This window comes from Branchiostoma floridae, chromosome 17, assembly GCF_000003815.2.
Source record: "Branchiostoma floridae strain S238N-H82 chromosome 17, Bfl_VNyyK, whole genome shotgun sequence".
Lineage (NCBI taxonomy): Eukaryota > Metazoa > Chordata > Leptocardii > Amphioxiformes > Branchiostomatidae > Branchiostoma > Branchiostoma floridae.
The window spans coordinates 5,027,058-5,040,708 of record NC_049995.1 but is presented as its reverse complement, the minus strand read 5'-3'; the positions used below and the strand labels follow the sequence as shown (position 1 = coordinate 5,040,708).

At 40.2% G+C, this 13,651-nt stretch overlaps 1 protein-coding gene across 3 annotated transcripts in view; it reads right to left on the bottom strand.

The window, feature by feature from the left end:
- Nucleotides 1–13,651, bottom strand: part of LOC118404656 (DENN domain-containing protein 3-like) — a 37,671-nt gene that overhangs the window by 16,485 nt on the left and 7,535 nt on the right. For all 3 annotated transcript variants that reach the window (XM_035803894.1, XM_035803895.1, XM_035803896.1), the window contains 4 exons: nucleotides 13,304–13,422; nucleotides 12,595–12,750; nucleotides 10,269–10,371; nucleotides 435–571 (listed from right to left, as the gene is read on the bottom strand). In XM_035803894.1, the coding sequence (XP_035659787.1) occupies nucleotides 435–571; nucleotides 10,269–10,371; nucleotides 12,595–12,750; nucleotides 13,304–13,422 (515 nt within the window). The remainder of the gene's footprint in view (nucleotides 1–434; nucleotides 572–10,268; nucleotides 10,372–12,594; nucleotides 12,751–13,303; nucleotides 13,423–13,651) is intronic.

The window sequence follows — 13,651 nt, the reverse complement described above, 5'->3', positions numbered from 1 at the left end:
CAAAGAACGTAACGAAAAAAATATACAGAGAGGTCTTCTGACTCAAATGAGTTAAAACTTTAAGCATGAAGTCTTCAACATCATACATTCAAAAGTACAATAAGGAAATATCTGAAGAGTTCTTAAGATATGGGCAGCAGATAGATTCTGTTTTCATCAAAAAAGTGTGTTTACTAAGTGAATCATAATAGTATGACAGTAAGTAAGTCAAGTAAATATAATTCAGCACCAAGGGCAGAACTAAGCGCAATCAGTTCAGTTGTTTGCCTTTATTCTTACTATAAGACAGCTGAATTTTGTAAAACGCATAAAACTATCAAAGAGTGCTCTCATTTGTGTAAGCCCCACATATTTTCAGTGTTGGTACTTCTTTATTCATAATGTCTTTTACCTAATACAAATGAACTGTCTTTCATCAGTTTCATGCTACAAACCTGATGAGCTTGTTGTCAGGTATCTCGGCCTTATCCTCCCCCTGCCACTGCATGGTTTCTTCCATAATGGAGTAGTAGTCTCTCTTCTGGTCCATCCTGTCCTGTAGGAACCGTTTAAACATGTGCGACTGGCACACCTGAAAAACAGGATACATGTAGTGATGTACTTCCTGTTAACTGTGGGGTACATGTACCTTTTTGTTACCGATCCAATAAGAATAAGTGTGGCAATAAAAATTATTGCCATGGTGTTGATTGGTTCAAATCGCGCGTTGTTTAAACTGCAACAATGATTTGCATAGACAGCAGACATGACGGTCTATGTTATGTGTATTGCTATTCAAGCCTATTGTTATTTAGAGACTGGCTTGCTGACCGCATTTCACAATTGAACAATAGAGTCTAAGTCAACAGCCCCAAGAAAGGTGTAAAATGTATCCAAGACTAAATGTACAAACAAGCTTGCCAATGCAGAAATCACGTCTAGAAATTGTGCATTTTACCACCGCCCTGAAAAGAATGAAAACGTTCAGTCAAATACAAACATACTTTCTTTCTTTAGGTCAATCCAAGCCGGCGGGAAAAGTCAAATCATGAAAATGAGCTCAGATAGCCAGGCGGGAATCAAAAACATTTTAAACAAGAAATCTTTTAAAAAAAGTTGTGCCTTGCCGCGTGTTAGGGATATCGTCAGGAAAAAGTAGGTCAGCACTTCAAGCCCGGCAAGGCAAAATGCTGTGCCTTGGCAAAAACACAATACAATGACTGTTTTTACTGTTTCTGAAAGAGCTAACCAAGAGGAGTAAAATGCTTTTTAGATGAAGCGAATAGCTTGAAGGGTTGCTGAGATATGGCTCCACAAAGTTGCCAAAACCTACCCTCAGATATGGCCGGCTGCGCGATAAACGATGAAAATAAAAAAAATACCTTTTTTGAGGGGTGATGAAAAGGTAAGTAAAGGCTGCAAAGCTTGTTTTATCTTATTTCCCCGTAATATGTACTACATAGAATCACTCCACAGAGTTCTGAACATTCATGGCATTTTATTATGCTTTTACACATGTATGCAACACCCACTGGTGTCCTTTCACACAATAATTGTCATCTTACCTTATTCTTTAAGAAATAAGTAAATTTGGGTTTAAAAGTTCACATTTTGGGTTACAGTCAATGGTGTTTTTTGCACCAGTTGAGTCGCATTGTAGAAGATTAAATATCATACTTCATATACTTTTGCAATGTACACAACATTATGGTATCTTATATTACCAACAATGTCACATCTATAGAATATCAGCAATATTAATTGCCTTATAACAAGGTCAACTTGGTCAAGGTGAAAGGTAAGTGTGTGAATATGTCGCATTATTTTCATGTTGAGCCATGATGTTACACTGTATCAACAGTACAACTTTACACTTAGATACATTTGTAATAAAATATAGAAGACAGATGTTTGTACTAATAAGAGATAAAATATCAATAGGTAGAAATTGTGTAAACACTAAATTTATTAGGACAAGTTCAACATTTTTCAAGGTCAAAGGCTCAGTCTTCAGGATACATACAATCGACACAGATTTCTTTGATGTACTTGCAGGTACATGAACTTCTCCTTATTTAATCAATACTATAAATAGTATAATGCAATGTAAACTACTTTTTACAAAAACAACAGGCTTACTTATCATTTTCTGTGGTTACTGGTAGCAACAGTATTCTTTAACAAACTTAATGCTAATAGCACTGGCTGCACAACTTGTCAACATTATGTTTGACCTCTACCATTCAATATCTCCGCTCCGCTCTCAAGTCTTATATCAGCTACATCTGGTACTTGGTGCAATCTACACTCCACCTGAAAAACAAAATTATTTGAGTTTCATGATTAACATGTCTACCATCATGGTGATAATGTTCTTCCATCTGAGGGGATGACGACCTACTCCAGTACCACGATGTTCATCTACATCATCATCTTTCTTATGACTTATGACTTCTTTCTTTCTTGTGACGAAAGATTCAGAATGATCCAATAATGAAATGAAGAATTCAATAAAGAAAGAAAGGCAAGTTGGGGTAAGGAATAGATTAACTTATTATCATTGATTTTAGTAGATAAATACCTGCAACAAGATGGAAGGAGGTAAGTGTCACTGTTTCTGAGCCATCTTCTGCGACTGAACCTCAGTACCAACTGCGACAACCTCGCCCGGTCGGTAGGAACCTGGCTGATAGTAGAGACAAGAGTATAATATTGCAGGTAAGTACATATTTATGATTTTTGCTACACCAGAAAAACCCTTGGCACAATCTGACAAAGAATACACAATCTGGTTGCACAAATTTTTCATGTTAACAAAAATGCCATTAGTGTTTTGAAAAATTTGGGCATAGGTTACCCGGCTGACCCCTATCCGGGGGGCACGGTGCCTCAAGTTCAACAAGTGAAAAAAATACAAAATGGTGTTTTAGTCTTGGAACGAGGCAAGGGATGATTCACACCAACAGTAACGATGACATTGAAAATACAATTGATATTTTCTTAAAAATTGGGCATAGGTACCTCAAGTTACCATGGTGCCTCAAGTTCAACAAGTGAAAAGAAATACTAGTAGTACACAACAGGCCAATCAATGATCCATATGTAAAATATGCTAAAGAAAGCAATAAACTAATAAGAAAAAATTACTAAGAAACATTTTACATACATGTAAGTTTCATGACTAAAACATGGATAAAGAAACACTGCATAGAAATTATATTGCTGGGATTGACTTGAGAAAAAATTGTTCAAAAGCACATTTTCTTCAACATGCCCCCCTCCCCCAAACACTACAAATTGTATCAAGTATTTTACCTTGAAATTCTTCATCCATAGCGTCAAAAAAGGTTCTATTTGTGCCGCTTCAGTCACATATCCTCCGTTTCTGAGGGGCACGCGGCCCAAAATTTGGCGCGTTTGGATCGCGCGGCGCTGCCGCCCGGCCAAATCGGGGCGATCGTCGGGGAAAACAGCTCGGCGCTTCGCCTTCGTGAATGCTAGAAACTTGCCGATGACATGAAAACAGCCGGAAGTGTGGAACCACGATCCGAAGCCCCGACCTCCCCGCTTACGGCGCGCCGTTTTCACCGGCAAATTTCTGGCGTTTTAAACAATTTTCAAGCAAAAGAAACACGTCACAAGAAAGAGAAACTTATATCCTTTATTTTGATGGGTAAATTTGCCTCTAGAACCGGATAATTTTTGTACCGCGGGTGTGGGAAGATGGTAGTAAATTTACGGATTGCCGTACGGCAGAGGGTTTTCGTGGTAGCGTTGAAATACCTTAGTAGTCAAACGTTCTTGAGACGTTTCGATGACGTCATTGCCTACTTATATATTCACATGCAATACATTGGTCTAATTAGGCATTTATTTCATCTTTATGAATAGGTAATGCAAATTATTATGCGAGATAATTCACTTGATTATATATTTACTTCAATGGATTTGAAATATCACCATACGAACGCTTCATTCATTCGATGTAACCAGATGTTAAGAGGCTTTCAGTACCGACCACAATTGTTATCAAATGCGTAAAAGGGAGGTATAAAGATTGACGGGGATGTACTGTTGGTCGCCTAAGCCGTAAGTTTGTCCTCGAGAAAGAGAACTGGGAAGGGCCTTTGGAAGGGCCTTTGGAAGGGCTGGGTTAACATTGCTTGAACCATTGAACCATTGAACCAACCAAGAAAATAGTGGCCACAAGGCCATGCCGCTGGCGCGGCAAGGCAAAAACGTAGTATAGAATGTGCTTGCAGAAATGGATTCTTATTGTGCCGAGAAAATTCAGTCCCCAGGTTGGGAGAAAATGGTGATAACTTAATATAATATATCAAAATACCATAAGAGAACTTTCTCGCAATAGAACTTAGAGGTCCCGAACATAGATGCCCAACTTTCACTGGGTCACCGCTTGGTACGCGGGCATCTACGGTTCAGGTTTTTTAACCTTGCTAAAACCAAGTCTCGCGGGACTGTTTGTACCCTAGTTAGCCTTCTCCAAGACTCCCTATGAGGGGTGCGGATCGTAGAGGTTCGGCAAAAGGGAATTGACCAGGAGAGTAATATATTCTCCCTCCAGATACTGTGTGGGAAAATGAAACCCCCTGGTGGCCAAACTCCCCTGATAAACTATCTCCTTATACCCAGCATAGCTAGTCTGGTAGAGACCCCATCCCGCAAAGTTAATTTTACAGGATCACTTCCAACGACGCTAAACACTGGCTACGATTTCTGGCAACAGCTTCCAGATTGAAATAAGTCGTTCTATGTAGTAGCAAGAGAAAATATCCTCTGTCGGAGATACCTTGTGCAAATCCTTGGAGCGTGCTTTCTGACATTGACGGGCGGACAATGCTAAAACCAGGACCGTACCGAAAATCACACGGTGGGTCGGTAACGGGTTATGTAGACAGCACTAACCATCGTCTTTCACATGATATTTTGTATTCCCCAAGACCCAGTCGCGACCCTTACAACATTTAAGCAACGTAAAAGACCAAGTTAAGATGCATGTATTTTTAAGCGGGCTTTAATTTGTTCTTAAACCTGTCGTAAAGATTGAGTGTTAGTTGTGACATTTACGACTGCTTAAAGATAGCTTAAACATTACTTAACTATGTTCAAATGTTTAAGCTTCATTTACGAAAGGCATTAAGCATGCTTAATTATCTGATTTCATGCAGTGACTATAATGTTAGGCGGAGCCCCTGAGGCGTCTGCCAAAAAAACGGTTTTGTACTAAGAGTATGCACTAGATGTAGGTGCAGTACAAAACTGTGTGCAAGTACAAAACTGTTCTTGTTGGACCAGTCAGAAAAAGAAACGAACCTGAAAAAAAATCAGAGGACAGAACTTTGGACCATGTAGAAACTGAGGCGTTCAGGTGTTTTGGGGCTTACCCGCCCGAGAAAATAACGAGCGAAGTAGAGGGGAGTTAATAGTCATTTTTACCAAGTTTCTACAGTCAAACCTGATGTAAGTTAACAGAGACAATAGTGTTGTTTACATGAAGATAGGATTTTAAAACCCTGGTAGAAGGCAGGAATTTCAGCAAACAGATTCCTTTGTAGCAAAATGGACAATTGTTATGAGTAACACCCATTCACAAGCTTCACAGATAATTAGGTCAATGTTCAGTTATTTGAACAGTTTGTAAGACGTCAATTAGTTTCTAGTGGATCCACCTTTGTTATCAAGTATAAAAACCCCTTAGTTCACAAGAAACAATATCTACCATTCAGAGATGTCCACAGTTGTGTTGTTAAAAAAAAAATTTAATGATCAGATCTAGAGGCATGTTGGTCTACAAAATATCAACAGACTATGATAAGGTAACCTGTTATCTAGTTAAGTATGAGGGTGTAGAATGATGTTGTCTCCACTGAGGACGGGGCACATGAAATAAACATAATACTTCTTAACCAAAATGCGTGTTTTTATCCCCCAAAAATGCATTGTATCAAATCCAATACAAATGCACCATGTTCTATTTGATTTCATTTTTTGCAAGCACTTTGTGAAAATTCATTGCAATACGACAGACTCACTACACTATCGAATTTTACAAGCGAATACTCATTTTACCATATCTACTGCAGTGTCAATGACCGGAGTATTTTTCAATCACAGTTAAGACGCAAGCTATCATGGCCAAGGTATGACAAGAGTGCATAGCTGGGGTTCCTAATTACAGGGAGTCGGCAAACAATGAGGCTAGTGACAGACTAGAATGTTGAAGATTGGACTCGACATCACCAGTGGGTGGATGCAAGCCTTACGAATGCAACATGACATGTCATACTCATCCTCTCCATGACAACACTGATGAAAGCCTTTTCAGCATTGCCAGATGTTTTTTAACATCACATGTACAGGAAATGCCAGCTCCACAGAAGTATTATATAGCGTGCCCAGCACTAATTAAAGATTACATTCAAGCTTGATTTGTGGTGCACGTGTCCATCATACAATAGACCAATCATTGAGCCCCTCCCACTTACGTCAAAGCGTAAAACATAATTTATTTCTCTAAAAATCTACCCTCCGATTGGTTGATATGCTAATTTTGATAAACAGCTCAAGGATCAGTTTGTCTAATTTGTTGTATTCGTGTTGAAAACGGCAGTATTCAGATTCTTGCCTTTGATGCTGTTTGCTGTTCATCAACCGTGCACCCTGATGTACTGAAAGACTCGAGAAGAAGGAAAAAGGAGCACTTTCAACAGCAGGCAAAGGAAGACACGGGAGGTGAAAGAGAGGAAAACCAGACTCGGAGTCGGTAACATAGTCTTAATTACTCTTCCCTTAACCTTGCATCTGCAACCGACAACACAACAGACATCTACTGGCCCACGAGTGATATTACACTGTCTCATGATTAGAAACGGTGACTACAAAAGGCAAAAAGAGCTGGTATAAAGACGTAAGACAAAGAAGGAGGATTATTGGACGAAAGGGAACAAGAGGAAGGAAAGAAAGAGGAAGAGCCTCCTCCTATTCTCTCCTCTGGACAAAAACTGCTCAGTAACTGAATACCAACAAGTCTTGTGGTGAACTGCCTCACACACACTCTCCTAAAAAAACGTTGCTTGACAATTCCCTAGCAAAAGCAAGGCACTCGTTTATACCTGAGTTGAGTGAGGATTGGCGTAAAGTGCCATTTCCAAGGAAACAACATCGGGATCTGTCGGGAACTTGAACTAAGTAGCTGCAGGTTCTAAAACAACCAACCTAACCACAAGGCCACTTGCAACTAGTCGGACAAAGACTGTGCAAAATCAGCCATGTCTAACAACAGCTCTGCCATTTCTTTGGTTGCCGACGAGAAACCAATTGAAAAGTTTGACTGGCATCACCAATGCCTTCTGTGGAAGCTAAGGAACAGCACCGTCTCACTGGACCAAGCTGAGGAAGCCTGCTCGATGCACACAGGTGTCGCCGTGTTGGAAACAGCGCCTGCCGTTGTCTTCTGCTTGGTAGGAATTTTCATAGTCATCGCTAATGCTGTTGTGGTATGGGGAGTTGTTGTAAGGCGGGAACTCCGCAAACCAGTCTACTTCTACATGTCAAATCTGGCTATGTCGGACATTTTCGGCGGCTTGGCACTTGTGATCAGGACTGTCGTTGACACACAGGGAATGACATGGCGCGGGACAATGGCTACAGTGACTTTACTGTACCACAGTCAGGTATTGTCAGCGTCTGCTCTAGCTTTGATGTCTGTTGATACCTATGTTGCAGTTAGGCATCCTATATACTTCCATACCCATACTCACACAGCCAAATGTAATGCATGTATCACAATTGTCTCTTCATGGCTTGTTCTGTTCTTGTTTGACTTCTCACCCATTATGGGTTGGAACTGTCTTGATATGCCCTCGCCAGACTGTTCGGACCTAATCTTCCACATTTCCTTTTTTGGGGTTTTAGCTGCCGTAGCCATCATCTTAGTCAGTGTCATAATATTCACAAATATCAGTATATACGTTGCTATCAAACAAAGGGAAAAGAGAAGGATTGGACAGCTAGGGGGCCCCCAAGCAATTGCAAACAATTCCTCTGGACAAAACGTGGCTGAAAACGAGGCAGATAAGAAACTTAAAAAGAGCACCCAAAAGGCAAGGACGGTTATGCTTCAAGTAGTGATATCCTTTATCTTCTGGGTCTTACCTTTGCCACTAAGTTTCATTTGCATCAAAGACAAAGAAAACTGTCCAATTCTTATCGAGCAAGCAATACCTGTCTTAGCGATGTTCTTCACTTTGAACTCAGCGATCAATCCCATCGCAAGCATTGTCCGCACGCCAGACTTAAGAAAGGGAATCCATAAGAACATTACGAGCATTCGTCAGGCACTTGTCACCATGATAAGGGGAAACCGTGTAGATCCACAGGGCGTGCAGATTGCATTGGGAAATGTAAATAATATTCAGGGTGGTGCCATAAGAGGAAATGAACAAAACACACCAGAGCAGTCTACCTTAGAATAGAATACAGCAAAACTGTTACCCAGGGGATAAAGAGTGCAAATCTTCCAACGATTGTACAAGCGGACTACATGTAGATAAAACATTAGACCAAATCATAAGACCAAAAACAGCATTTACCGACTTAATTTGTATGGGGAAAAAAGGCAGACCAGACAGAATGCTGATTGTTTTCTTTCTTTCTTTGTTTGTTTGTATTGCATACCGTGTAAACTGCCTCATGTTGTAACACACAAGGTTTGTACTGAAGAGTAAATTCATATATACAATGTATACAATGTCATGCATATCCAGACCGATTTAGTATTTCACGCACTCACACTTGTACCAGCTGTATAGGAAGGACCCCTATTCTTTTCAATAACAAGACAAGTGTGGTCCTTAAACGTACTTGAGGTGTGGCTCTCCTTTAACACTGGACCTCCATTTAAAGTCCATTCCGAGGGACGTCCCAAACCGCATTGAGCCAAACACCCTATTAGTAAGCTACATGACGCCACATGTTAAATTTTGTATGTACTACCATATCATAGACAAAAATAGCAAGAAAATTTTGATTTATTTTAAGGTGTCATGCAATGTAGATGCACAAATTCAAAAAAATTCTTAGATGTCAAATTTTTGTGGACGAAAGTGAATTGTCCAAACTGTGATCTACATGCAATACTTAAATAATTATACACTTTATACAGGTTGATGTGTTGTATCCATGTACATTGCATATAACATTGTTCATTGTTTTGTGTGAGACATTATTTTCCTGCTTTCCCTTTTGCACTTTGGACAGAAACATCTAAGACAAAAGTTAAGTTGAAAAAATTGTCAAATCCTCAGTCTGGATCTTTGTAAATATTCACTTTCTACCTACAATAATGTGTTGTAAATATGTTTAAGAGTTATAGAAATTTTGTGGAACAGACAAGTAAAATATGATGAATGTATAAAAAAATGTACTAAAAACAAACATTGGACACTAAATATTTATAAGATTACATTCATTTTATACATGGCACTGTGTACTGTACTTGTTAGATATGTTGTGATTGTAATGGTTTTTTGTCTGTACAGTCACACTCTTTATAATTAAACATTAAATTGTACATTCTAATGCCCCACAGCACCTGTATAATTGGATTTCTTGTCATATCAAGTCATTGGATCAACCTAAAACCTAAAAATAGACATGCAAAAAAACTATTTTTTTTAACTCTATACAGGGCTCGAAATACTGGGTGCATGTGCACCCAGGTGCACCCAAAATTGGAGCTCTGCACCCAGTTGTTTTCTGTGGGTGCATATTTTCTGGGGTTTATGTATCTAAAGATATCAAAGTGTAGTCTAGTATACATCATATTCTTGACATCTAAGGGTTAGAAAGATAATAAGAATGTCTGTCATGATACTTGTTCAAGAATTTGATAGCATGTAACTATGTTTTGTTATTAAGTTTTTCTGACAATCTACTTAAATTTAAGTGGTGCAACCCAAAATTTTTTGGTGCACCCAATTTTTTAAGCTGGGTGCACCAGTGCACCTCATCCCAAAAATGAATTTCGAGCCCTGCTATATTATAAAAAGTCAATTCTGGAAGGTAATCGAATTATGGCTGCAGAAGGCATCACTATGACAGTGAAAATAGCAACCTAGTAGTCACGTGACCTAGAACTTTATGCTTGTCAGAGAATCTGCTCCCCAGGGTAAGGGACATCTTTAGGTGTCCAGGGGTCCAATTTCGTATCATTTTTAGAACAGTGCGTCCAAAGGATGCCTGGGCACATGCCTGGCTAAAAGCCCTACCTCTCTGAAGAATGGTTGGTCCAAGTCTTCCTGGGCTGCCAAGAACTTGTCCTTGTTTAAGTACCTGCGATGGTTGACTGTGCTCACATACTCCTTCACATCTCTGAAACACACAAAATCTACTTTTCAACTTCTCATCAAATCACATGTTCTTTGATGGCAATTAATGTAAAACAAGTTCTTTAAAATTTGAAAAAAGCTGCTACTTACTACTACTACAGTAACTACTACTGTCAGCCATTTACATGTAGGCCTCTATGAAAAGAAGTACAGTAACTGTAAATGCAGAAACTTTCGGCGGTGGTTTAATGTTTGCAGTTTTCGTGGGGGCCACTTCACAGCGAATTTAAAACCACCGCAAACATTTTTCCATAGCAGTAAGCGACTACATTGCATGTTGCTACCACGAACTTAAAACCACAGCGAAAAGTCCTTTTTCCTGCTTACCGCAAAATTAAATCCCCGCAAACTTAAATGCATTTACAGTATTTTCTAAAAAATCTTTGTAACTGTAACTACTAGTGGGGAATATTATCACAGCACACACTGCCTGTTAATCGAACTGTAAATGCCTATGCCTACTGACTTTGCACTCTTAACCCAAAATATTGATGGCAATTATTTGTTGTGTAAAGATATAGCTATCTGAAATACTTACTTAAACAGCCCGACCTTACCTAAAGAGTCTGACCTTAGTCTTTAAGAAAAACTATAATTATCTATCTGGAAGTCTCACAATAAGAGTCTAACCATATACAGTTTCCTGGAAGTTTAAGACCTATAAAGTAACCATAGTCTGCAGAAACAACCTTATTGGGAAGTCTTACCTAAAGAGTTTGACCATAGTCTATATAGGAAAGCGACCTGAATCTCCCATATACCTTTTTGTACAGTTTCCTTAAAGTTTAAGACCTATGTATAAACTTTAAGTAACCATGATAGTCTGTAGAAACAACCTTATTTGGAAGTCTTACCTAAAGAGTTTGACCATAGTCTGCAGGGACTTACTACAGCTCTCTGGAATTCTTACCTAAAGAGACCATAGTCTGTATTACTATAAGCCTTACCTAAACACCCCGACCAATCGAATGGGGACATCCCTCGCGAATGTGCACACTCCTCTAGAAAAGAGGACACTCCTCGACTTTCAAGGGGACGCTCCTCTGGGCAAGGGGATGTTCCTCCCTCAATTAGGGGACTCTCCTCCGGAAATGGTATGGTTATCGGGAAAAGGGGACGTCTCTCCAACACCCCCGACCGCCCGTGGAATCGGCCGCTAACCCGACAAATCTCTTTCTAGTTCATCTAAATCACAACATCCAAAACTTTAACCCCGTCAGTGCTCTCGACAAACATCACACCTCGCCAGGTAATGATAGTTTTTTTTTTTTAAATTGAGGTATATTGGAAATAAAGCTGACCGCCGGCAGAACATCACTTCTCTTCAGTGTTTTAATGGCGGCGTATCGCACGCCCGGCAAGCACAACATCGAGTTTTAGCCTAAATATCCGCGTGCTTGTCGAGTTTTAAGGCCTCCCTCCCTAACACACGTACATGGGAGAAGTTTCTAACACGATGTCAGACCAAGGACGTTATATCAGACGTAGTTATTCGGGATTTTTTTGTACAACGCGGCTACATGGCCCGATACCGATCCGAGTGCTTGTCGAGACAGGCTTCCCTCCCCAGCACACGTACGGGCGCCCGGTTCCTGTCACGGTAAGCCGTAGTTATCGAGCGTTTCCAGTACACCGCGGCCTTTTTACAGGCCCTAACAGATAACTACGTCTGACATCGTGTTAGAAACTTCTCCCATGTACGTGTGTTAGGGAGGGAGGCCTTAAAACTCGACAAGCACGCGGATATTTAGGCTAAAACTCGATGTTGTGCTTGCCGGGCGTGCGATACGCCGCCATTAAAACACTGAAGAGAAGTGATGTTCTGCCGGCGGTCAGCTTTATTTCCAATATACCTCAATTTAAAAAAAAAAAAACTATCATTACCTGGCGAGGTGTGATGTTTGTCGAGAGCACTGACGGGGTTAAAGTTTTGGATGTTGTGATTTAGATGAACTAGAAAGAGATTTGTCGGGTTAGCGGCCGATTCCACGGGCCGGCGGGGGTGTTGGAGAGACGTCCCCTTTTCCCGATAACCATACCATTTCCGGAGGAGAGTCCCCTAATTGAGGGAGGAACATCCCCTTGCCCAGAGGAGCGTCCCCTTGAAAGTCGAGGAGTGTCCTCTTTTCTAGAGGAGTGTGCACATTCGCGAGGGATGTCCCCATTTGATTGGTCGGGGTGCTAAAGAGTTTAACCATACTCTTACCTAAAGAGTTTGACCATAGTCTGTAGGAAAGCGACCTGAATGTCCCGGCTGAGCTCCTGCTGCCACGTTTCCCGGTGTTTCCGAGCCTCATCCACCGAGGTGGGGGTGGGGGAGTGCAGGTACGAGAAGTCATACTGGAACTTCATGCTACTGCACCTGGAATAAGTATTAACAATGTTATTTATACATACTTTAGACAAAATTCAGAACAATGAATGAATAAATGTGAGAAGAAATGAATGAGAGTATGGATGGATGGATGGATATATGAATAGCAATTATCAACAATTTTGAGGAAAGGAATTTAGTATTTCACCGCCAAGAGCTTAATGTACACATGAATGAATTATGGATGGATGGACAGATGGATGGATGGATGGACGGATGGATGGATGGATGGATGAATGGATGGATGGATGGACAGACGGATGATTAGCAACAATTTTGAGGAAGGGATAGAGACAACTGAATGACTGAATCAGTGAATATTTAAATGAAAAAGGTACAGAGGAAGAAAGGAATGATGATAGATATACATATCAATGTCTTTGAATGAATGGATGAATAAATTAATCAATCAATGAGTCAATCAATCAATCAATAAGCACTAAATGGATTTCAATGCAGTTATATTAATAACATGTTAAAGTTTGCACTGTGTTTCGTCCAAAAACGACCTTATATTAAGTCAATTTGAAAGGTAATTTACTTTTCTTTGAAGAACTCTGCAGCAGCCCTCGGGAAACGGGGAAGTTCTGAGTTGTCAAAGATGGAGTCAGCCATAAACACCTCACCGGACTGGATATCCGCTACCACAATCCCTGGCACCTGCAATATGTGTGATAAAAATATATGAACATTCAGAACTGTTCTGCATAGTTCTGATCCACCATACAGTTAAAGACAAAGTACATTTTACATAGTTTATTTTCAGTATTATTGTAACTGTGGGGTTCAAGTGCTGCCACCAAACTGACCATGCCAAATGGTTGGGAGGGGAAAGCGGTGTTGGCTTTTTGAGCTGACGGCCTGGGATTGGACTTCTGGAAGCAAGGAG